Source organism: Ischnura elegans (assembly GCF_921293095.1).
Source record: "Ischnura elegans chromosome 13 unlocalized genomic scaffold, ioIscEleg1.1 SUPER_13_unloc_3, whole genome shotgun sequence".
Classification (NCBI taxonomy): Eukaryota; Metazoa; Arthropoda; class Insecta; order Odonata; family Coenagrionidae; genus Ischnura; species Ischnura elegans.
The window spans coordinates 7,106,211-7,133,100 of NW_025791659.1; the positions used below are offsets into that span (position 1 = coordinate 7,106,211).

The following is a 26,890-nucleotide window of genomic DNA, read 5'->3' on the forward strand; positions in this document are numbered from 1 at the left end:
CATGAAATAAAATGTGATTAGTAAATATGGATAAGACAGCTATCGCTACTCGAATAAAATCATTTTAATCCTTTCAATGCATCACGTTTCATGAAATATGAATTATTTACGTATACCCTGAATGTTTTAACATTTTTAAGCTTTCACAATAATTATATTTTTCCTCAAAATAGTGCAAAACCAATGAAAATCCGATGACGAGATACACTCGTCATTGCACGGTTTGGCATCGCAAGTTCATGACGAGCTAGAGTCGTCATTACAGCGCAAAGGGGTTAATGAAAATCTTTACCGGTCACCAGTCTTCCTATCACAGGCCTAAGGTCAATGTGTCATCACGGCACGCGGGCCAATAACTGCACTTCAAATACACGTGTCCAGATAAATGCGTGAACGTTGTCTGCACGTGACTGCCTTGAAACATGATCGAAATATTGATTATTCTTTTAATCCGTCTATCATATTTCTGCAATCAAGTTTGAGAGATTTTTAAGATTTTATGACGAAATTCACGGCTCATTCACGGTTTTAAGGTTTTCACGGTTGAGTGGGAACCCTGATTACAGGATTGATGGCAAAACGATGAATACAAACTGAATGAGAAAATTCTCCACAAAAGAGAATACAATATTGCAGATGAGTTTTAAAATGTAATGGAAACACAAATTATAGGGAGCAAAATTTAATAGGCAAGAGATAATGGAACATCATTACAAAAAGACATGTGATTAATGTCGTAATGGACTGTACACTTCCTCATCAAGGCTGGCTACACACTAAGAGCCATTCCTTCTCATTCCCCAGTCTCTGACGAAATGAACTCATCCCACGTGCAAAACAGTCCTCTCTTCCCAAAGTTTACATTCGAGGGTGCTTTCAGTGCGGTGCTTTTGTTGTGGGGACCCGAGGATTTTCCTTGAGAATGACGCCCACTCTCGCAAAGGATTTGTTTCGTACACTTTTCACCTCGTTTGGGAAGAAAAACTTTCTTGCGATTCCCCCTCGAGACTTCACAAGAGACGCCAAAAACATTTATTTTAATATTCATTTTTATACTTCATTTTAATTAACACACTTAGAAAATTATTGTTTTCGCGTCCAAAAAAATCATGTTTTTGACGTCAAAAAACCCCGGATCTCCTTTGGCATGGTGTGTTTGTCAAGGATTGTTTTCTACGAAGGCTCATTTTAGGATTTTTTTTCCTTAAGGTGAAAATTGTCCTCTGAATTGTTTTTTGCAATTCTGCTTAACAAAGACATACGTGCCCAGAAATAGATTCAGTTTCCATTTTGTGACAGTTTCCGATTAACAGAGGGCACCGATGCACGTAAAATCCTATTGCGACCGCCAGAACCAATAATATTTTACGGATAAGACAGCTTTCCGCTCAATTCAGGTTCCCCTGAAGGCAAGTTAAGGATTTTTTTTCCTTAAGGTGAAAAATGTCCTCGGAATTGTTTTTTGCAATTCCGCTTAACAAAGACATACGTGCCCAGAAATAGATTCAGTTTCATTGTTTTGACAATTTCCGTTTAACAGAGGGCATCGATTCACCTAAAACCCTTTTGCGACCGCCAGGACCAATAATATTTTATGGATAAGACAACTTTCCCCTCGACTAAGGTTCACCTGAAGGCAGGTTTCACTGTATTAAGTGTTGTAATTTTCTCATACAACTTATGAACTTCTCCATATATCATTTCAGTCCTGTCCAAAATGGCATCCACGCACTCCTGCCTAGCTCTGGCCGTATCGGATGGAAGCGGACACTCCCCAGCCTCCCCTCTCGGGCCAAACTTTATTGACGTCACATCCTCCGCAGTTGACGTCACGGCCTCTTCCAAGCAGCGCAACAGTGTGTCACGTCCACACACCCGCGCCTAGAGCACCTCCGACGCAGAGTTCAACCAACACAGTAGACATTTCACCTCCTGCCTCAATGCATCCACAGAGGGCTTCAGAGATTCAATATGCTGATATAGAGTACCCACACTCGTCGTATGGTCAGTACTTCTACTGGATGATGCTTCCAGACGACGACGGGTAATCACTCGGCCTCTCTCATGTATCAATCACACCAACTTCAGAACTTTTGAGCGGTCCACATCCCCGGGGAAGTGTCGTTCGGTGTTCTCAGCTCAAGAAAGTCCGTTCGCAAGATCGTGATTGGCCACGTCTCGGCCAGCCCCTCTCGCCAGCAACTCCGCCACCCAATCAGCCTTCCCCGAGTCGGACTCCAGCACGCCAAAGTCCTTGCTCCATCATCATCCTCGCATTGATGTCTTCCAGGGTGCCAAGCGGGTCTTAATGCAGCAGCAACCTACGTATTGAACATAGAAAAAAATGAGTGATCAGTGTAAGAATAATCCAACAATCAAATCGTTACATTGATTGAGTGACAGTTTGTCCAGGGAATAAAACTTCTCTCTAATCCTGAATGGGAGATATTCTCACTTCTATAGGTTACTCTGGGGAGAGCTCTACCCCCAAACCACACCATCCTTGGCCCTTAAACTGCAGGAACGTTTTCAAACATTTTGTATGCTGACTGCAGGAAAAACGTTTTTAAATGTTTGGTCATTGCTCGACCACCTATGTCAGTTTCCCGAAATGTGCATAGCTTCCCGGGTTGAACCCAAGTGTACTTTTCCTTGCTGTTAAGCGAATCCGGCTTAACTCTTCCTGGCCATCCCTCCTAGCCTGGATAAGGGGGTGCCTAGCGGCATTTCATATCCTACTGCCCATTTCGTCTCGTTTCCTTCCTGCTCAACGCTGTTACAGTAAAACCTCTTTGCATCGTTATGGAGGGGACCAACATTTGGGCAATTTGATGTATGGAGGTTCACTATAGGGAGGTTTTAGTGATAGGTACCATTTTTTCATATCATTAAACAATGAAAGGCGTTAAAACAAACAATATTATATTAATGCGTTTATACAAACATAACCCGGGTAGCATTATTTAAAAAAGAAGTGGTACACCGTATTTCTCTTAACATAGTCTCCCTCTGAATATAGTCCCCCCCCCCCTAATTTTGAGGCTCTAGTTTCTGGAAAAGTAAAAAAAAAAATGCGTTTGAATATAGTCCCATCCTTTACTTTTACCACAGACATTTTTGGAAAAAAGGGGGGACTAAAAAAAAAAAAAACTGAATTCTGTAATTTATTTGGTATCAATCTATTTTGAAACACACTGTTAGCTTAGAAATTTTAAAAAACCCTTTACTACGGACTATTTTACCCACGTATATATCTTATGGAATAGTCTTGTGGGGATCAACAATGTATTTAAATAGTGTTTTTGTCATCCAAAAAAGTTTGTAAGAACAATCTGTAAAGTACACTATAGAGCTCACTGCAGGCCACTGTTTCCGAGATTAAATCTATTAATAGTACCTTCTATTTATGTTTATCACTCTGTAATTTATGTTAAAAAGCACATATCAGATTTTGCAAAGAATAATGAAATCCATTCCTACGACACTAGGCTAAAATATGATATGCATGTGATGTCATCCTGCTCCACTAAACATCTAAGGAGTCCCAGAAATATGTGCATAAAACTTTGTAACAAATTACCAGCCGATATAAAACAAGAGGACAGATACAATGTGTTTACGAGAAAGTTATTTAACTTCCTCATCACGAGGTGTTTTTACAGTGTGAAAGAATATCCAGGGTTCCCACTCTAGCTTAAATATAAATTTCACGGTTTTTTCCCGGTTTTCACAGTCTAAATGTCGTCAAATTCACGGTCTGTTGATACGCCATTTTCGGTAGAAATGTCGATCACGTAACAATCATCGGCCGCACATTAACTACAAATTTAAAAAACACGACAGACCCTGTGAGTGCAAACGCAACAATGACAGTGCTATCTCAAATGACGTCACCTATCGTCGACAAAATGCAGGGCATGCTTGTGAGTGGGAAAATGGAGGATAGCAGGGAAGTAAAGAAATGTCTGAAACTCAGGCACCACACCACGTAGTCGCCTATCGCACTAGTTTCCCTGTTTGCAATTGCTGCGGGACTTGAATCCATGATCACGGAGCAGAGTCGCGTGCTGCGAGGCTTGGGAAACATGAACATGGTACTCCCGTGAATGCAGCTAGCTAGCTATTGCTTGAATTTCTAGGGGGATTCTAATACAAATAATAAGATTGGTGTATCCTAGCATTAATGAAGTTGTTCCGATGAGTTTGCATCCAATTTTTTTTAAAGGTCGTGGAAAATATTGAGCAAGAGTGAAAATCGTGCACGGATAATCCGCAACATGGAATAACCGCAGCCAGATAATCGAGAGTCTGCTGTATTTACAACCTCCTTGTACGCATTCCTTTTAATGTCACTCGGCATTTCTGTCGCTGTAATCATCTACGGTACAGTCTTCTGCCAAGAAAAAAGCATGGACGCTAATAGAAATTGTAATGCCATGACTTTATTTAGCAGGGTTCCCACTCTAACTAAATAATAAAATTATGTCGTTGAATGTCGTCAAATTCACGGCCTGTTGATATGCCATTTTGGGTGAAAATATTGCTAATGTAACAATCACCGGCCACACATTGACTACAAATTTAATAAATGCAATAGATGCTGAGAGTGCAAATGCAGCAATGAACGTGCTATCTCACATGACGTCACCTATCGTCGACAAAATGCAGGGCATGCTTGTGAGTGGGAAAATGGAGGGTAGCAGGGAAGTAAAGAAATGTCTGATTTTTCGATTGAACCAAATGGCCACAACTTATGATTAACGTGAAAATGACAGCATAATAAGGTGTATAAGAAAAAAAAGAGAGAAACATATATTGCTGAAAGTATCATTCCATGTACGTAATCACGGCTGCATCATTAATGGTCTCTAGTTGTCTTGGTACGATCTGCGGAGGTACTTTGGCCGTCTCGGGGGGGTCTCCTTGGTATGATAAGTGGAGGTTTTACGATATAAAGAGGTTCACTACTAAGAGGTTTGCCTTTAAATTTGCATGTAAATCAGACAGGACCGTAGGGGTGGTATGATGTATGGAGGTTTATGATGTAAAGAGGTTCACTACGTAGAGGTTTTACTGTATTATCAGGACTCCCACTGTGACTAAATTATAAAATTCACAGTTTATTCCAGGTTTTCACGGTCTAAATGTCGTCAAATTCACAGTTTGTAGATACGGCATTTTAGACAGAAATATTGATCACGTATCAATCATCAGCCGCAAATTAACTACTAATTTAACAAACGCGACGGAATTTGAATGCAAACGCAGCAATGAAAGTGCTATCTCTCTCATGACGTCACGTATCATTAGCAAAATGCAGGACCTGGTTGGGAGTGGGGAAATGGAGAGAGCAGGGTGGCAGGGAAGTGAAGAAGTGCCTGATTTTTCGCAAGGGTTAATGAATACTTTACCGGTTACCAGTCTTACAATCACAGGTCAATGTGCCGTCATGTCACCCGGACCAAGAACTGATCCGCGAATACACTTGTGTAGATAAATGCGTGGACAGAGTCTGTACATGACTGACCTTGAAATAATGATCGAAATATCGATTTTTCTTTTCATCAGTCAATCGTGGTTCTACAATCAAGTCTGAGAGATTTCTGGCGAAGGTTTCATGGCGAAATTCACGGCTCATTCACGCTTTTAAGGTTTCCACGGTTGAGTGGGAACCCTGATTACAGGATTGATGGCCAAACGATGAATACAAACTGAATGAGAAAATTCTCCACACAAGAGAATACAATATTGCAGATGAGTTTTAAAATGTAATGGAAACACAACCTATAGAGATCAAAATTTAATAGGCAAGAGATAATGGAACATCATTACAAAAAGACATGGGATTAATGTCGTAATGGACTGCAAACTTCCTCATCAAGGCTGGCTACACACAAAGAAAGAGCAATTCTTTCTCATTCCCCAGTCTCTGACGAAATGAACTCATCCCACGTGCAAAACAGTCCTCCCTTCCCAAAGTTTACATTCGAGGGTGCTTTCAGTGCGGTGCTTTTGTTGTGGGGACCCAAGGATTTTCCTCGAGAATGACGCCCGCTCTCGCAAAGAATGTTTCGTACACCCTTTACCTCGTTTGGGAAGAAAAACTTTCTTGCGATTCCCCCTCGAGACTTCACAAGAGGCGCCAAAAACTTTTATTCTAATATTCATTTTTATACTTCATTTTTACATCGCAGGCTTAAGGTCAATGTGCTGTCATGGCACACACGGACCAATTAATAGTTGCGCTTTCGAATACACGTGTTCAGGTAAATGCGTGGACTGTATCTGCACGTGACTCGGCCTTGAAACATGATCGAAACATCCTTTTTTTCTTTTAATCCATCTATCGTAGATCTACAATCAAGTTTGAGAGATTTTTAAGGTTTCATGATGAAATTCACGGCTTTTTCCAGGTTTTTTTCACGGTAGACTAAATTCACGGCTAATTCACGGTTTTAAAGTTTTCACGGTTAAGTGGGAACCCTGATATCTTATGTGATTTTGTTATTTCCTCACTCTTTCTTTTGACGTGTCCTATACACTTGCTCTATACTTTTATTTTGCACAGTGTCTTTTGGACTAATAAATTATTCTATTCTATTCTACATGCAGACATATACGGTAAGTAAGTGTGATATTCAAGAAATCTTAATATAATTCAATCTTGTAAGATTTAATTCAACCTAAAGAGGGTAAGGATTTACATTTCAAAATTTATTTATTTTATTCGCATCATTGCAAGACATTTGAGTGAAAGTTAAGTTCACTTTAGAGAGGTTTTAGTGATAGGCACCATTTTTTCATATCTTTCGGAAATGAAAGGCACTACTGTCTTTTACACTATTATATTTATGTGTTTAAACAAATATGCATGCACCAGTGGACATATGCCACTGGTGCATGCAGGTTCTATTTTCTGTGCATGCATTTGCACAAGTTGGGTGGTTACACGGTGCATTTTGGCGTTCATTCTCGCATTCATACATTTAGACCTTAACCCGTACGTGTTAATGTACTGTGTAAACTGGCCTTTAAAGGCCAGTATTAGATTTATTAGAAAAAAAATAAGTGTGAAACATTTATCTCAGAAAATGTCATTCCAAGTACGTAATCGCAGCTGCATTAACGGTCTCCAGTAATCTCAGTACAAGTTGCGGAGGTAGTTTGGCCGTCTCGGGGGTGTTACCTTGGTATGATAAGTGGAGGTTTTACGAGATAAAGAGGTTCATTACAAAAGGGCTTGCCCATAAATTTACACGTACATCTGATGGGACTTTAGGGGTGGTACGAAGTATGGAGGTTTACGATGCAAAGAGTTTCACTACGTGGAATGATATTTACTGTATCTCCGCAGTGAATCAAGATATTGAAAGAATTAAAACTTAAAATGAAATATATATTTCATTTCTTTAAAACATCTTACAACTGACTTACAGAAGATTCTCAATGAATGATGATTTTGAAAGAATTATTTGTGGATTTCTCCATATTCCGGGTTTTCGCCGCGTTCCGTGGTCAGAGGTGACGACACTTTCGCCAGGATTCCACCAGGCGTCTTCGGGTCGAAGTGGTGCTTTCGGAGCATGCTTGGAGCGAGTCTGAGCACAATATAAAATTTGAGGAAGCAAAAATCATCGCAAAAGAGAAGAGGTATTACCCCAGGCGGATAAGGGAGGCAATAGAGGCAATTAATCATCAAGCGTATTGTGGGAAGATTTTCGGATGAGAAAGTAAAAGAAAGGTGCTATATCGCTCTCGTCCGACCGCACCTTGAATGTGCAGCAAGCGTATGGGATCCGCTGCAGAAAGACTTAATCCGCGAACTGAATAAAATACAAAAGAAGGCTGCGCGTTTCGTCAAAAACTGCTGCGGGCGTACAGACAGTGTTACCCAGATGTTAAGCGAATTAGGCTGGGAGCCGTTGGAGGCTGCGCGCTAGGCTTAGATTGCTTGAACAATTGAGAATGGATATCTTTAAGAGCGACACAGAGAACGTAATATTAGAGCCACACTATATTTCCAGGTCCGATAGAAGCGATAAATTAAGAGATATGTTTTGCCGAACGGATAGATATGGGAATTCGTTTGTCCCCCGAACCATAAAGGACTTTAATAAACGCTAGTCCCAACCTCGTTAGAGCAGTTCATTTTTTTTTAGCTGTAAACAGGCTTTCGCAGGTTTTTCACCACCCCTTCTTGTGTGGGCGTTTTCCTGCAGTGGGTTTTTTCCAATGAGGACGACAGTCAATGTTTCCCACGTTCACTAACATCTTTTTACCCTTGGTCAATAGTAACTTTGTTAACTTATAATTTTATTTGTCGATTGATAATGGAAGTTCTATTTATTTTTATGTAATTTCATGAACAACTTGACAATGTATTAAACTGCATATATTTCATGTTTGACGAGGGGTTAGATGGAAGATGGGACTCTCTAGTCCCAATCTCGCCCAATAAAGACGTTTATTATTAATTATTATTATTATTAAACGGCTGGTGTCCTAACACCCCCTGCCACACGCCTTTTAGGCGGCTTGCGGGGTATTATGTAGATGTAGAGATCATCAAAACGTCCAAAAATTTCAATAGAGAAGACGGATACAATACAACCAACGCCTGGAAGAGAGTGTTTAGAAATCCAACCAATCACGGTGCAGCAGCAAGGGTAACCGGACAACAACACTGTGGCCGCCAGGAGGGAAAGCTATGTATACCCGGCAAAAACACCGAAAGCACCACTTCGACCTGAAGACGCCCGGTGGAATCCTGGTGAAACCGTCGTCACCTCGAAATCCACAAATTCTGCACGCCGCGGAAGACAAGCTGGCAAGAGTTGCTGGCTTGAATCGTTCATTTTGAAAGATTCATTCATGAACGACACGGCTCTAGTATCCGTAAGAACCTGTCAACCTACTCTATTTCAAATACAGTAGATTCCGGTTAATTGGGACATATCGAGACTTGTGCACTTTGCCCCAATTAGGCGAACTCTCTTGTATATGGGCATAAAAAACTTTGAAATGGTAGAAAGAAGACTAAAGAATCTTTATAATGCAACATAAGATTATTAAACTATGAACTGTTTCTAAATCAGCGAGTTAAGTTAATTTATTTTCATTTTTAACAATTTAGTTTAAAATATTTTTCACAGCCTCGGGCGACGCTGAATGAATGTTTTTTACTAACTCCTATTAACCCTTTCACGCCGAATGCCTCACCTGTGCGGTGAGGATTTTCTTCCATAAACAACGAATGCCACACCAGTGCGTCCTGAATGTTCTTACCCTAACCAACGAAGCCTGTGCGGCACAGGTCGAAAAAAGTGACCGTCGCGGACACAATAGACCCACGGACGCGGTCGCCCCTCACGATCCGCCTTAGCGCGAGTCCAGTCCCATCTTGGGCCGCTCAGATCGACCCTTTCCTATCCTCTCAACGCAGTCAACTACTGTTATTTGCAGTGTGTTTTCAAAAAAATATTTGTTCCTTACTTTTGAAATTCAATGCTAGAAATGAATTCATCTTTTTTTGCTGACCACATGGAAATTTCAAACGAAATTCTAACGTAAATATCAACAGAGTTATAGAACAACTAGCAAATATACTAAATCCGTCTATATAAACGTTAGAACTTCGTTTAAAATTTCTGCATGCTCAGTAAAAAACACAAAATTCATTTTGAATGTAAAAAATCGATGCGAACAACAAGCATTTGCTTATATTTTGCATTAACATTTTATCCAGTTGACCGCGAACTCGTGCTAGGAAGGGGCTTTTAATCCTTCAAGGGTCTGGGACAGAGGCCGAGGAAAGGGATCGGCGCCCCACTGAGTTGGGTCCAAAAATGGTTAGGGAGTGACCACTGCCTTCAGTTGACACGAAAACGCTTCGTACAAGGGAGTAAAGAAAACTTTCAAGAGGATCGTATTGAGGAAGAATTTCCCTGAACCAAGGTCCGGCGCGCAATGGTTAAAAAAAAGTCCTATCCTCTTGCGGATAGTATAACAACAAGAGCTTTCAAAATGGGGCAAGACAAGGAACATTTGTGAAAAATAAGAGTAAATCAAAGGAGGAAAATATAAAAAAATAGTATTCTGAAAACAAAAAAAATTTAATTTCATATAGAGTATATGTCGCCGACTCATGGCCCAATAAAGCGGCATGCTGTACCAATTACGCGGAGAATACTCTGGGATATCCCTCTATTGGGTTCTGTTCTTCAAGATCTGCCCCAATTAAGCGGCTGCCCCAAGTAACCGGTGGACCCATTAGACGGAATCTACTGTATTATGACGCATAGCAATTCACAGCGGTTATTAATTTTCATCTTAATTTAAGGCATCTCTAATCAGTTCTATCTATAATTGAACGACTTGGAGGATTTGAATCTTCCATCATTCATTTTGAACGATTTGGATTCGGCGGATTGAATCTTCCAACAACAATGCGGTTGCGAGGAAGGAGAGCTATGTATACGCGGCAAAAATACCGAAAGCACCACTTCGACCTGAAGACGTCCGGTGGAATCCTGGCGAAACCGTCGTCACCTCTGAGAACAAAATGCGAGGACAACACGGAAAATGGAAAAATCCACAAATTCTGTATGCCACGGAAGACTCCGAGACAACATAGTATTGGGTTTTCACTGCCAATTTTTCACCAATGCATATGTATATCTGCTTCATCCGCAGCAGAGTAACATGAAAGATGGGCTGAAAACCAAATCCCTATGGTCTGGTTCCACCTGCCAACAGTAATTGGAGGCTTAGCCAAAGGCCTCTCCAGGAATCTTCCTGCTTTGGTCCATTTTCTATATTATTTCTACTGTATAGATACCTTTTTCTCAACTTATACGCAACCAAACTCTACAAATGAGGTACCAGAATGAACAGAATTTATCAGAATTTAACATCTTCTATATTATTTCTACTGTATAGATACCTTTTTCTCAACTTATACGCAACCAAACTCTACAAATGAGGTACCCAGGCGAAGAGAGCATTCCACCAAAAGAGAGACCTGCTTACAGCGGGAACCTTAAATATGGAAGTAAAGAAACAATTTATAAGAACCTACATCTGGAGTATGCTCCTATACGGAAGTGAGGCATGGACAATGACCGTAGCGGAGAAAGCAAGGATAGAGGCCTTTGAAATGTGGTGCTAAAAAGAATGATGAAAATCAAATGGATCGACCGAGTTAGTTACGAGGAAGTCCTAAGAAGGGTAGGAGAGAAGAGAAGCCTCATGAAAACCTTAATAAGAAGACGGAACAACCTTATAGGCCACATCTTGAAACATGATGGCCTGATGAAGACAATCGTCGAAGGACAGGTGGAAGGCAAGAATGGAAAAGGAAGACCTCGAACAAAATATATGGAACAAGTAAAGAGAGATGTGAAGGAGAAGAAATACGTAGGAGTGAAAAGATTAGCTGATAGGAGAACTGAGTGGAGAGCTGCGTCAAACCAATCCTAGGATTGTTGACCAGTGATGATGATGATGATGAAATATTCCTGACGTTAACGGCGCAGAAACAGATACATTTGCTCATTTGCAACAATATCTCACATTCTTTGAATAACTTTTACCACAATGCGGCTGATTCCACATTCAAGTCTCCTGTTGATACGTAAGTATGAGTCATCATGTGCGTTTAACAGAGGATAGTGTAATCACTTCCAATGTTGTGTTTAAAGAGGTCCTCTGACCTCAATTTGTACATGAACATTCCAATTAATTTTGAACATAAGACCCTGCCTTTTTTTTTCTACATTTTAAAATTAGAAACGCACCTATCCCTCTGTGGACCTGCATTGAAAAGAGCGGGGGAAGCCTGCTGGGAGCGGGCGCAGCACGCTCGTTACTTCGTTAAAACTTTCTCGGGTACTCGTCGTGTTGAACAATAACTTTTGGGCTACGTCGCCGCGTCAATTCTTTTTGGGTGGCCCCAAACGTTTCCCGACCGATGCTGGTCGCTTTCTCAAGGGATTCTGAAAAGTTGGGAATCGGTACCTGCACGCTTTATCTCACTATCACCCAGCCCAAATAAATGGAGTGGTCAACACCTTGATTCACCGCTCCTGCACGATAAGTGACCAGAACAACTTTGCCGAAGAGAGGCGGAAGCTAGAGGCCATTCTACGGGGAAATGGATTCGAAGACAGAGTTATCTGTAGCACATTAGATAAAGTCACGCAAAAGAACAAGATCAAAAATTGCAATAATTTTTTTTAAAACAACTTACAACACTCGGGGAAGGCTGATTGGGTGGAGGAGTTGCTGGCAAGAGGAGATGACCGAGACGTGGCCAATGACGATCTGGCGAACGCACTTTCTTCAGCTGAGGAGATGGAGTGACGTTCCCTTCAAGACATGGACCGCTCAAAAGTTCTGAAGTTGGTGTCATTGATGCATGGGAGAGGCCGAGTGATTACCCGTAGTCGTCTGGAAGCATCTTCGAGTAGAAGTACTGAACATACGACGAGTGTGGGTACTCTAGATCAGCATATTGAATCTCTCAAGTCCTCTGTGGATGCATTGAGACAGGAGGTGAAATGCATACTGTGTCGGTTGAACTCTGCGTCGGAGATGCTCTAGGCGCAAGTGTGTGGACGAGACACACTGTTGCGCTGCTTGGAAGAGGCCGTGACGTCAACAGCGGAGGATGTGACGTTAATCAAGTTTGGCCTCGGAGAGGAGGCTGGGGAGTGTCCGCTTCCATCCGATCTGGCAAGAGCTAGGCAGGAGTGCGTGGATGCCATTTTGGACAGGACTGAAATGATATATGGAGAAGTTCATAAGTTGTATGAGAAAATTACAACACTTAATACAGTGAAACCTGCCTTCAGGTGAACCTGAGTCGAGGGGAAAGTTGTCTTATCCATAAAATATTATTGGTCCTGGCAGTCGCAAAAGGGATTTACGTGCATCGGTGCCCTCTGTTAAACGGAAATTGTCAAAACAGGGAAACTGAATCTATTTCTGGGCACGTATATCTTTGTTAAGCAGAATTGCAAAAAAACAATTCCAAGGACATTTTTCACCTTAAGGAAAAAAAATCCTTAACTTGCCTTCAGGGGAACCTTAATTGAGCGGAAAGCTGTCTTATCCGTAAAATATTATTGGTTCTGGCGGTCGCAATAGGATTTTACGTGCATCGGTGCCCTCTGTTAAATGGAAACTGTCACAAAATGGTAACAGAATCAATCCCCGGGCAAATGTGTCTTTGTTACGCGGAATTGCAAAAAATCAATTCCAAGGACAATTTAACCTTAAGGGCAAAAAATCCTAAATTAAGCCTCCGTAGAAAACAATCCTTAAAACGGATCAAGTGAAAGGTGTTGTTCGTTCACACGTTTAAACACAATGCGATGCAGTTCTTTTAATACAGCACACTCCCGATTTTCCGTACTAATGATGGGGGAGGGGGGAGACGGCACGAATAATCGGAAAACACGGATAACCCAAACTTTCACTTAAATGTCTTGCAATGTTCATAATTTAACTAAAACAAACATTATGCTATTATTGATGCAGTTAATCTGTTATTTAAGAGTGCTTCCCGTTCTCATTGAGAGCTTTCTTCACCAGTTCGCGATCTTTTTAGTGGCGATAACATGGTTGCACCTATATTATTAATGCTCCATGTAATGCCTGGTTTCGAAAACTACACATCTGTGGCTGCGTGATCACGGATAAAGAAAAGTGGTATATACGAATGCTTCAAAACCGCTGCTCGACGTCTGAAACTACACTGTCAGGCACCACGTCACTTAGTCCCATCCCGCTCAAGTTGCCTGGGTTGCCAACTGCTGCGGGACGTGAATATGTGATCACGGAGCGCGGTCGCGCACTGCGAGGCTTGGAAAACAGGAACACGGTGCTCCCGTGAATGAAGCTAGCGCGGGATCGCTTCCGTTATACGAAGGGGATTCTAACGGAAATAACAATTTCGGTGTATCCCAGCATTAATGGAGTATTTTTGACGATTTTGCGTCCGATTTAAATTTTTTTAAAGATCGCATAAAAATTGAGCGAGAAAAAAAATCATGCACGGATAATCAGCAACTCGGATAAACCGCAGCCGGATAATCGGGAGTCTGCTGCATTTCATAATAATTTCGTCTACATGTGGACTATGAGTAAAACCAACCTTATAGGCAGCGCATGTAATAGAAGCGATATGACTTTCACTGTCTTTTATGAATTACCAGGCCTTAAGTTAAGCGCAATACTGTCTTATCTGGAAAAAATAATGGATCTGGGGGATTCCACTAAAGAGAGGTTTCACTGTATACATTTAAGGTTAAAAAGTAAAAAAAAAGCTTCATAATTAGGGCTGTCGATATGAGACCCTCGGTGCAGTTTGTCTGGCCTGGGTCGAGAGTCTTGACGAGAACTCTTGCCGCTTTGAACGATTCGAGTGGAAAACGTAGATTCAATTCATTCGGTGCCCTTGAATCGTTCATTTTGAAAGATTCATACGTGAACGACACGGCTCTAGTATCCAAGAATCTATCAACCTACTCTATTTCAAATATTACGACGAATAGCTTTTCACAGTGATCTCTGCATCTCTAATCAGTTCTATTTCTTATTGAACGACTTGGAGGATTTGAATCTTCCATCAAATCGTTCATTTTGAAAGATTCATTCATGAACGATACAGCTCTAGTTACATTTTGCTGCTCATTGTTGGAATGGCTTTATTAAAATATTGTGCTGTTGTGGATTGAATACATAAACATATCAATTTGATTCAACTCTTTTATTACAACCTATAGTCCTGCTAATATATCTTAACAGGCACCAACTGGATAAGTTACGAAATGAAACTTATCCATCACACAAGCCCAGGCAAGACTTGGTTCGCCAATTACTGCTCCATCAATTATCAAAGGAATGGAAAAATCACAGCAGAAGATTCGAGACAATCCTAAATCTACAATAAATACTGGGAGCAAACACTTTTTCTATTTTTTTTTCGGTTTGAAGTCAACTTGCCATCATCAACCATTTCCGGATTAAGGACATCGTTTAGAGTATATTAAAAGAAAACATTCGCAAATTGAGGCGTATCAATTGCATAATTACCGACCAATGTATTACTGAAATGACTATGCCGTAAGGCCAACAAGAAATCCTTAACTGCCCTCGATATTAGATGATTTCGAAATGGGAAAATTCCAGAAGAATTTTCTTGTTGAAAGGTGAAAAACAATCCTACTTCATTTATATGGTTACTAAAAAATAAGGGGTTGCTAAAGTCGTGTTACATAGTTCTTTTCGTAGGATATTATTCTTTACTTCTTCTTTCCACAACGCACCGGGTTAATGATAGTATATGTTCACTGTTATTATGAGTTTTCATGATATTGTACTCCTAACTTATATTGAGTCGGGTTCCTCACCGGTGAATAATTAATTACAGAAGTAGGAATACAGATTGCTAAATTATACTTAGATATAAAAGGAGCACATACCACTTGAGGTCCATCCACGAGTCCATCGCACTTGTCCGCTATCATCCACGTCGCCGTAGGTCCGAAGGTCACTTCCTGTTACCTGATATCGCTGACTCGCTGATATCTGGATCACCTGCTTCCGTTCAAGTACACCACGCCGCGGACAAGTCCCGATCACGGTCTTAGAATATGAGAAGGTCTGGACACTCTCCGTTTAGGTATGGTCATTTAATGAAGCCGTTTCCCGTTGAGGCCGGTAGGGGCGCCACCTATCCTGAAGGGCAAGTTTCCTACGTATCTGTATACGATACTTCAGTAATTATGAACTAATTTGTGGCAAAAATGAATATAAACACATCGACAGTGGTTACTAGTTAACAAGTTAATATGCACTTAACATCTTATAGCGAAAAATACCTAGAAATCGTTCTCATACGTGAGTATTAATAAAATGGAAGGCGTTGGATTTCAGCTTCTTCTGCTTCCATACCTTTGTAAAATCAGTTACAGCCATAACGAAAGATTGTCAGCAGTTAAAACCTTATGTAGTGAGGAAAGGTATTTTTAAGGAAATAATTATTTATAGCTATCTTGTTGAAAACCTTAATATAAGTTGTCATAGAAGCTACGTACGCACCATTGCCTCTGAGCCCATCGGCATGTTTCCACGGCCTTATAAGAATATAGATGTTATTCCTTGCTTTCAAACACTATTAACAAATATAATATCAGAAACGCAAATGGCTTCTTACCAAGGCCGAAGTGAAACACTTCTTATGAAGTGACGTATGTTAATGTTTTTAATCTCCTGAGTCTCGATCATGTGATAAAAATGATGGCAGGGCACAGCAAACCTAAAAAAATGATTCTATCCTAGGGACATTTTGCGGGTATAGAATAGGGTAGTTTCCTTCATCAAAGAAAACAAAAGGCAATAATTGCGATTCGTTACCCACCATTAGTGTTTTCATAATATACAAATTAATTTCGTTTTAGAAATGCCGGTTTAGACGAATGGCAATGGTCCATTTTTATCCTCATTTGAAAAGGGCCAGATTGGCGCCCATGCGATGCCACTCCACGTGACGTCACAGGGACCTAGTTTCTACATGAGAGGATAGGAGTTTTACATCGTCTGAGATTACCGATGTATGCATGAGTCACAGAGCTCAGGGAAACATGTCTTCATAATCACTTATTAAAACTGGCTAAGGTCGGAAAGTTTTCTTCATTTGATAAGGTATTAATAATCCTTATTTAAGCCAAGCGCTACCACCCAGCAGGGTACTCAGCTACCCGCTAGCAGCCTGCGACGTATCAGCGCTAAGCCTCGCCTCAAGGTCACCTCACCGGGCGGGAGGGGGAACCAGAAATACGACGTACGGAGAGATTTCCCGGCACTCATACTTACGCGTCGCGTTTTCGCGCGCTTGAAAATTTTCACTTTTCATTTAATCGCGAAAAATAGATATTGTCATTAAAAAATCTAAAAGCGTGAAATACGTACTCCAGGAGTAATAATCTTTCGATTTAGGCAATAAAGAAATGATAGGAAACCACCCTATAGGCATATTTAATCGTTGAACAGGGTGAATAATTTCCGGAAGTACCATTATTACCGTTAAAGGCTATTTTATAACGATGCTTGCCTTCTCACCAAAGGAATAATTTGAGATTTAAGGAAGTAAAATACCATATGAAAGATAATAACGAAAGAGATTTTGCAAATAATTTCCGAATAAACTTCCACGAAAACAGTGCAATGGATATAATCCAAGGGATTTGCGGATGTCTGATCACTTTCAGGTGCTGGCAAATCTGAAATATTATCCCTCGCCCAAAAATAAGATGAGTAGTACGACAGAAACCACAGGCTAATACTGCTAATACGCGGTAAATGTACTTTTCATGAGAGTTGCACGCACCATCAGGGGCGGATCCAGGATTTTTTTCTGGGAGGGGCACAATCAAGGCCGTATCCAGGATTTTGTTCTGGGTGGGGCACAAGGATACCTCGTAATACAAAACGAACGCAATGATAATGGGACCGTATTAAAAATCTTGCATATTTTTTAGGGTCTGGCGGGGGCACGTGCCCCCATGCCCCCCCCCTGGATCCGCCTATGCGCACCATCGATAACAGCTGCATTAAAAGAAATCATCGAAAGAGGTATTAAGAATGAAAACGGTTCACATTTTTCCAACTTATATAATGTACACACACATCAAATCTACATTTCCAGAATGATTACACAATGCTATTGAAACTGAGATTATTTATACAATCAATGCAAGGTAATGTCATGAAAAATAAATTTTCAGTACTCACAATTTAACATTTCTATTAATTCTTTCTATTACTAATTTCTATTTCTAATTACTAATCATTCTAAGAGATTCAATTTAGTAGGAGAGAATGATGAATAGTTGATGAAAGCCGTCGCACATCTTGCATTTTCTCAGTGTTACTTCATTCCTCCACTGTGAATGACATTGAACACTGGAACAGCAGAACCTGTAATTTAAAATATGTATAAATTTTGCAGCTTTAGCACACCAAAAAAAGGAATCGTACAGCTATTTCATCGCTTCTCTGGGTCCTCGGGGACTCTAAAAAGCGAAATCCCCGAAGTCTTGTGGTCATAACCAGTGGTGCAACGCGGTACCACACATGTCCACGGCATTTTCCTTTTTTCAGTAAATCCGCGATATATATCCACGAAATATTAATGTAGAACAATAAAGAAATAATGCAGAAGACTAACATTCGAAAATAAATGAAAAATAAATCTTAATTAATTACAAAAATGACTATTTCCACTCACCTGTAGTATGCGCTCAACAATACGGAAATTAACTTACCCGCTAATTCTTGCCCTCCAGAATACGTGGCGCCGCCCCGGCAAACGTGCGGCAGGTTGAGGAAACGACTTCAATAAAAGACCATGGGTTCCCAATGGAGTGGGATAGGAAGTGTCATGGGGCTGGTCCCGATGTATGAAACAACGAAACAGTCGAGTGAAGTTAATCGCAATGTTTGTTTGTTCATGGTCCATGAAATATATAAATATATATAATAGGACCATGTGTTTGTCATTGATGTTGCGTGTTTGTTATCACTATAATGCATGTAATGTAATTTTTTTCTTTTCTTGATTTCGTGGAATAATGAATGTTTTTGCTACAGTATTGTCCTTCACATTTGTTATTGTGCTGTCAAAGCTGATACGCATATCGGACGTACTGTTGTATTCGTACTATTTCCTTGTGTCTTAAGTAATGGGCTAAGATAATTTCATTATTATATATATTGTAATTACGTAGTGTGTCTTGAATGTACACCATGGAAAGTCTGAAGTCAGAATTAGTTGCTGTTAAAGTTGAGAAAGTATACGTGTGTAGGCTTTGTATGGTGGATCGTGAAGATTGCCTAAATATATTCCATACTAGTGTATCGTGCGGTGTAATGATTGGCACGTCCATACAGGATTTGCTATTTTTAAAAGTAAGTGTTTAGTGAGTATCAATTCAAAAATTTATTTTGTACATAAGCTTAATGGGAATGGGCCACCTTTGATGAAAATAATTTTTATTTATTTATTGTGAACGTCCTTAATGATCCAAATTGTGAAGTTTCCTTCTTACAACAGTTTAATGAGATAACACGCATGCAGCACACCATACGATGATCTTAATATTCAGTTCCAACTATAATCAAAACAAACTGGTTAGAAAGAATACGAAAATAAGAATAGCTTGGCAACCAAAATTTCTATATTGAAAATTGCTATATTAGCATCCCCCTAGATTTGAAATATTTTCCCAATTTATATTTTCCCCTAACGCGCAGAAACGTGTGTTGCCTATAGGCTTAGTAAACATATCAGCCTTTTATTCACTTGATGGCACGTATTTAACATTAAAAATCTTTTTCTGCATAAGATCGCACAGAAAATAATAATTCTTAACCTCAGTATGTTTCATTCTACGGTACTTATGTTTTAACAATAAGTGAATACAGGACTGGATGTCCTCAAACAAGGTTAATGGCTTTTTTTATACCTATGCACAAGTCTTCTAAAATTCCAATTGTTAATTGGGTCTCACATGCATCCTCACACAAAGCTAAACGTTCTGCTTCTGTTGAGAATGAGGTACACCTAATTAATTCCTGTATTGGTGCCTTGTAAATTGTTCTTGATTATGTTTACGCACTGTTTTAAGGAATTTGTCAACCTGAGATTGAAGTACTTTTAATTTTAAAAGTTTTACATGTCTATCCTCAATTGCAATGAATATTTAAAAAAAATATTTATTTAGGCTGCAATCCATCAATTTCGAACTTTCATGCTTACAACGGATATATATTCAATTTACTTTGAAAATGGTATTTGCACGATTCATTTCCTACAAACACAGAAAGTATTAAACCCGTATTTTGAAATCCATAAAATCCCAATTATATCTAGAATTAATCTCATTCAAAGGGGTTGCTATATCCACGATTTCCCGCGAAATTATCAACAGCAGCTACTGTTGACCGTTCCAAAATCACTGATTTGCTTACAGTGGCAGTACTGTTTTCCGTTCCGTTTTGCAGCAGCAGTAGCAGTACTGCTAGTGAATTACGGAACGCGCCTGTCTTCTGCTAATCTTGCGACATTTGCAACCAAATGCTTCCACATCAAAACCAGAGGTGGACTTCCATCTTGAAGCCCACCTCTGGTCTCTCCAGAGGTGGGGAGAAATACCAAGTCAAGAGTGGAATATTACGAAATTTTGGTGCAACATTAAAATGATAAAAACCCTTGCTTATCCAGGGTTGTTTCTGGGTGATATAAAATTGCGAGAGTTTTATTCTTGAAGAAGTGAAAAATTTCCTCTCGAACATTAATATTATGGCAGCTACACATTTCACCACTATATTTTGCATCATAAAAGAATACGTAGTGTGATTGCTTTCCTGAATGTAGCTGAAAATGCATGCATCTTTTAACTGAATCATTTCAGCTTCGCGTTTCCTTGCCATGGAAATATTTTAATCTACGTGGGGAGTTCAATAGGGTAGTTTCTTCAATCACGAACCTGCCGCTTTTTCCTCCATCAAAGAAAACGAAAGGCATTGCTTGCGATTAGTTACCCATCATTAGTGCATTCATAATATAAAAAATTATTTGGTTTTAGAAATTCCCCGTTAAGACGAATGGCAAGGGTGAATTTTATCCTCATTTGAATAAGGCCAGGTTGGTGCCCATGCGATGCCACTCCATGTGACGCCACAGGGACCTAGTTTCTATGCGAGTAGATAGGAGTTTTACATCGTCTGAGATTACCAATGCATGCACGAGGCACAGAGATCAGGGAAACATGTCTTAGTAATCACTTATTAAAACTGGCTAAGGTCGGAAAGTTTTCTTTGTTTGATAAGGTATTAATAATCCTTATTTAAGCCAAGCACTACCAGCTAGCAGAGTACTCTGCTACCTGCCAGCATCCTGCGTCGTATCAGCGCTCAAAGCCTTGCCCCAAGGTCACCTCACCGGGCGGGAGGGGGAACCAGAAATACGACGTACGGATATATTTCCCGGCATTCATACTTAAGTGTCGCGTTTTCGGGCGCTTGAAAATTTTCACTTTTCATTTAATCGCGAAAAATAGATATCGTCATTTAAAAATCTAAAAGCGTGAAATACGTACTCCAGGAGTAATAATCTTTCGATTTGGGCAATAAAAAAATAATAGGAAACCACCCTATTCGTAACAGGGATGCCGGCTTACAAAAAATATTGGGGGGCCCATGCCGGGGGCCTTGACCCGGGAAATTTTATAAAGATGTAGTGAGATTTAATTTTTTAAAGCATTTTCGAAGAGTGGAGGGACCGTAAATCATATGTATGGAACTTCAAGGAACTTCAACGAGACTCCAGGGCGGGCTCACAATGTGACTGACACTCCTGGGGACAACCCTGCCCCAGCCCAGTGAGAAATGGGTGGTGGAATCCACGTGGAACCCACGTGGAGATGTAACGTGGATACCACGTGTTTTTGGTCGTGGAATCAACGTGGAACCCACGTGGAAATTTTGTGGAAAAATTAAAACAGCAGTAGGTGCTGTCCTAAAACCATTAAAACCTCAACCACTCTATATCTAAACCTTCTATATATGTGTTTACGATTTTTCATGTGCTCTCATGGCTGCCTTTCCACGAATTATATAAAAATAGAATGTGCGATACATTTTCACATAACTAGCGTGGTTTCAGGATGATAAATGACGCAATGTCACCAGAGAGTTAAGTTCCACAAATTAGAAATTCTGTTTAACATTTTATGCTAATTACCACAAATCCACTTGAAATCAACGTGGATGCCACGTGGGTCCAACCACTCAATATCCACCACCACCAAATATCCACCACTCAACGTGGGTTCCACGTGGATTCCACCACCCATTTCTCACTGGGAGGAGTGTCAGTCACATTGTGAGCCCGCCCTGGAGTCTCGTTTCCACTGATTCCACGTAAATATTTAGTGTACGACTAAAGTTTCAACATGGCACGTCATCGTCTGGTGAAAAAATCGTGTAGAGAAGTATTGAACAATAAAAAGTTATGGTACTTTTTCACACTATTTATTCAATACGACCGGTTTCGTCGCAGAGGCGACATCATCAGGTACAGGAATCGTTATAATAATAGTTATTTTGTTGTTGTTTATCTGGTTGCTGTTACGCGTTGGTAGGGGAGGGTTGCGTTGGGGTTGGAGCGTTACTCAGCTTCAGGGGAATAATTTCCAAGAGTTTACAAAAATATTTTCATTTGCTAAAATTCCACTCTTGATGTGTTTCCTAATCTCCAACTCCTCCAAGCAGTCCATCCTTCTTCCCTTTTTCTCAAGGTGGAGAATTTCCGGAACAAAATCGCTCCTGTGGTCACTCTCCCATAGTTGTTTCGCGAAATGCGATTTTTCTAACTCCCCGTTTCTCAAATGCCTTCCGTGTTCCTCTGTTCTTAATCGAAACGAACGTCCAGTCTGGCCTATTTAAGTACAAAGTAACCTTATCGTTCCGATTAAGAACACGTCTTGAAGAAATCGTGCGAAAAAGTACCATAACTTTTTGTTGTTAAGAATGGATTTTCACAAGCAAAGCCAGAAACAATCGAGTTTATCGTTAAGGAAGATAACTCCATTTGAAATTTAAAAATGGGCAAATTGACATCTTTGACGCTTCCATTTTTATCCTTTCCGCGACTGTGCGCGGTAACTCGGTTACCCCAAATTTTGTCAACCAATTAACAGCCAAATTTGTTTTTTTTTATATCTTTACTTTATTCGTGTCCGTCTGCATCCCAAAAGTTAGGAAAACACGCATTTTGAATCTCACGACGACCACGATGTCAACCGTGAGCCCCAGATGGGGCTCGAGGTGTTTGTGTCCATTGTTCCCAAGTGACGCACATTGGCAATACAAAACGTCGATTATACTATTGCATACTAACCAGAAATGATGAAAAATCGACCCAGTCGGAGCCACAGGGAACAACGTCTTTTATGCTGTCAAAAATCACCTTTTCCCTGTACGACCAAAAAAAACGGAGACCTCTGAACGGAAACGAGCTCGCGTGCACATATCAATGCATGCACGTTATCACTCTCCCGTAGATGTTTCGCGAAATGCAATTTTTCTATCTCCCCGTTTCTCAAATGCCTTCCGTGTTACTCTGTTCTTAATCGGAACGAACCTCCAGTCTGGCCTATGTAACAGTTCTCACAGTCACTGCACTTGAGTCTGTAAATGCCACTTCTATCATTCATGTCAATTTTAAAGCCAGAAACGATCGAGTTTATAGAAAAGTATTCATGTGAATTTCGTGTAATGGTTAACTGTGGGTTCCAGTTTTTTAATTTAATCTTCTTCTTTAATGGAATGTGCTCTGCAAAATGTCTTGTTTAACCTTCTGTCGGGCGCATTGAATCTGACAGGCACAGAGCAATGATTTTCATCGTTGTGGTTTATTTATGGAGTATGTTTCTCTATGGAAGCGAGGCTTGGACGTTGACAGCAGCAGAGAAGTCAAGAGTGGAAGCATTCGAAATGTGGTGCTACCGAAGAATGATGAAGATAAAATGGATTGACCGTGTGAGTAACCAGGAAGTGCTAAGGAGAGTGGGAGAAAAGAGAAGCCTCCTAAAAACATTAAGCAGAAGAAGGGACAACTTAGTTGGCCACATTTTGAGGCACGATGGTCTGATGAAGACAATCGTTGAAGGACAAGTGGAAGGGAAAAAGGGCAAGGTACGGCCCCGAATGAGTTGTATCGGACAGGTTATAAAGGATGTAAAAGAGAATAAATATGTATCTATGAAGAGATTAGCGGATAGGAGAGAGAAATGGAGAGCTGCGTCAAACCAATCTTAGGATTGTTGACTAATGATGATGATGATGTGGTTTATTTTAAGTTGGAGAAACGATATCAACATTTCGTTTGATGAAAATTTGGAAATTTTTTTTCCATGTGACCTATGTTTTTTCGATATTCATGTGCTATACTACACCACGGAAATCGATATCTACCTCTTGTCCATTTAAAAAATCAAGGAATGGGTAAAATTGAATTTGAGACAACTATTTCTAATGTGAAGATGTCGTCCTCTCCATAAAATATCAATGAAATGTACCAGTTAAATATTTACCCCGTTATGAAACGAAGAAGACGACCGTTTCACCGTTCCCATAGTTTTTCACCTTGTTTTTCTTCACTCTTTCGACCGTAGAAGCTAAATGTTTATGTTTGAACGATTTTTAATGATTCATTGTTGTAGTCGAATGACCATAGACCATGAGTAAAACGCTATATTTCACGACCCAATGGAGCTTTTGAAGAAATGCATAAAAATGCTTAAAAGTTCAGTGTTCTACCTTTTTGTGCGGCGTTAGTGGTGACCCTTATAGTGTTGTACATATTTTTTGTTTTAAAACAATTGATATCAGGTAGCTCCAGATAAGGAAAACAGTTTATGCATAAAGTACCGAAATATTTTTGAATCAGGTGCATTTAACCCTTTCGCGCCGAATGCCACACCTGTGCGGCGAGGATTTTCTTCCATAAACAACAAATGCCACACCTGTGCGGCGTGAATTTTCGTAACTTAAGCAACGAATGCTGCGCCTGTGCGGCACAGGTCGAAAAAGTGACCGTGGTGGGCACAATAGACCCACGGACGCGGTCGCTCCTCGTGATCCGCCTTAGCGCGAGCCCAGTCCCTCCTTTGGCCGCTCAGGTCGACCCTTTCCTATCCTCTCCACGTGGTCAGCTACTGTTATTTGCAGTGTGTTTTCCAAAAAAATATTTGTCGCTTACTTTTGATATCCAATGCTATAAATGAATTCATCTTTTTTTGCTGACCACATGGAAATTTCGAACAAAATTCTTACGTTAATATCAATGGAGTTATAGAACAACTAGTCAATATACTAAATCCGTCTATATCAATGATAGAACTTCGTTTAAAATTTCTGCACGCTCAGCAAAAAACACAAAATTAATTTTGAATGTAAAAAATCGACGCGAACAACAAATATTTGCATATATTTTGCATTAATAATTTAGCCAGTTGACCGCAGACTCGTGCTAGCAAGGGGCTTTTAATCCCTCAAGGGCCTGGGACAGAGGCTGAGGAAAGAGATTGGCACCCCACCGAGTTGGGTCCAAAAATGGTTAGGGAGGGAACCACTGCCTTCAGTCGATGCGAAAAAGCTTCGTACAGTGGAGTAAAGAAAACTTTCAAGAGACTCGTATTGGGGAAGAATTTCCCTCGACGAAGGTCCGGCGCGAAAGGGTTAACTTTTCGTGGGGCACAACAAATCTGACAATCAAAGTGAGAGTGTTTTTTTCATTTCCCTGTGGTATAGACCAGGGCTGATTTAAGGTCATCGTAGGCCATAAGATATCATATTATAAGCAATTATCCATGAAAAGAATTATTGGCCTTGGCCATAAATACAAACAAACACCCAATGGTCCTTCGTGAGGTAACTAATATTGCAAGTAATGAAAGACGATTTGCAATTTTCCACAGAAATAAATTTAATCCGACCCGAGTTTTGATGTTACTACATCATTTTCAAGGTACACATGGTGGTAAGCAGGGGCGGATCCAGGATTTTTTTCTGAGAGGGGCACAAGCAAGGCCGTATCCAGGATTTTGTTCTGGGTGGGGCACAAGGATACCTCGTAATACAAAACGAACGCAATGATAATGGGACCGTATTAAAAATCTTGCATATTTTTGAGGGTCAGGGGGGGCTACGTGCCTCCGTGCCCCCCCCCCTGGATCCGCCTATGGTGGTAAGTGCAGTTAATTTATGCATATTTAGGAGTTAAAGTGCGTATAATTTAACTGCACTTACCACCATTTGTACCTTGAAAATGATGTAGTTACATTTAATGCAACCCGAGTTATTTTTGTGGATAATTGCAAATCATCCTTCATTATGAATCAATTCCGGTCCATCTCGCTTGATTCCTCGAATTTTATAATATTGCAAGCTTACCCTCAAATGTAACAACGTATGTGAGTAGAAATAGGGGTATGTTTTTACAAAAATAACTTTATACAGTAATGGGTTAATGGCGGTAAGCAAGATATAGATTGGACCCAGCCAGGGCCGTTTTAAGGTCATCGTAGGTCCTAGGGGCTTTCAAAGTCGTAGGCCCTCCCCGACTTCATTTTTAATATTTTTCAAAATTGCACCCACACTTCTTTGCGATTTTAAATCTAAATTCACTTTCCGCATTGTTAATTATTCTATGCAGACTCTATGCAGTGATGATGTAGTAATTCCGGTGCAACATCGTGTGCTTCGCATTCGTTGTTTATTGTTAATCGTGTGCTTCTCTTTTCTTAAAAGGTTTCAAAGTAAGTTTCCTTTTCTAAACTCAAATTGATAAAAACGTATCTTCGGTCAAAGATGGGACAAACACGACTATCCTCCCTGGCATTACTTTCAATTGAAAAGGCTTTGATGAGTGAAATGACATTTGACGATGCCATATGTGACTTTGCTAAGACAAAGAGCCGAAAACTTAACATACTGTAATTTACAGATCTACAGCACTGCAGCTTGACTTGCTCAGGTGCTCATCTTACACGGTTACATATAGTTACTTTAATACAAACATTATTAAATTTTACTGGCATTCTGAACTTGCTTTCACTGTATGTTATGGCTTTCGTAGGCCCTTGAAAAGTCTGTAGGAGCTAGGAACGGTGCCTACTGTGCCTAATTGATAAAGCGGCGGTGGTATAGACACATGGTGATTACAGTAGCTTTTTCTATTGACATGCTCCATGCAGCCTCTAGTGTTTCTCTTTCATGCCAACATATCAGTGTCGGATTATTCAGCATAATTAAGCAAAAT

The 26,890-nt window shown here is 40.2% G+C and overlaps 3 protein-coding genes and 1 long non-coding RNA gene across 8 annotated transcripts in view; 1 reads left to right on the plus strand and 3 right to left on the minus strand.

The window, feature by feature from the left end:
- LOC124172996 (hypermethylated in cancer 2 protein-like) overlaps window positions 1-15,612 on the minus strand; it is a gene marked incomplete at its 3' end in the record, with an annotated part of 65,521 nt that extends 49,909 nt beyond the window's left edge. The window contains 1 exon segment of the mRNA XM_046552529.1: window positions 15,486-15,612. Coding sequence (XP_046408485.1) covers window positions 15,486-15,530 — 45 coding nt within the window.
- LOC124172999 overlaps window positions 1-26,890 on the minus strand; it is a 248,523-nt gene that overhangs the window by 127,695 nt on the left and 93,938 nt on the right. The window lies entirely within an intron of this gene.
- LOC124173000 lies at window positions 679-13,329 on the minus strand. The gene is made up of 2 exons (XR_006868330.1): window positions 12,248-13,329; window positions 679-2,321 (listed from the first exon to the last, which is right to left on the minus strand). It is a non-coding gene; the product is annotated as an uncharacterized LOC124173000 (long non-coding RNA).
- The window catches only part of LOC124172998, a 73,832-nt gene continuing 65,412 nt past the window's right edge, over window positions 18,471-26,890 (plus strand). For 2 of the 5 annotated variants that reach the window (XM_046552533.1, XM_046552535.1), the window contains exon 1: window positions 18,476-18,972. In XM_046552533.1, coding sequence (XP_046408489.1) covers window positions 18,802-18,972 — 171 coding nt within the window. In that variant the 5' untranslated portion in view covers window positions 18,476-18,801. Of the gene's footprint in view, window positions 18,973-26,890 lie in introns of all 5 variants that reach the window. The other 3 variants (XM_046552531.1, XM_046552530.1, XM_046552532.1) reach the window with 3 other exon arrangements.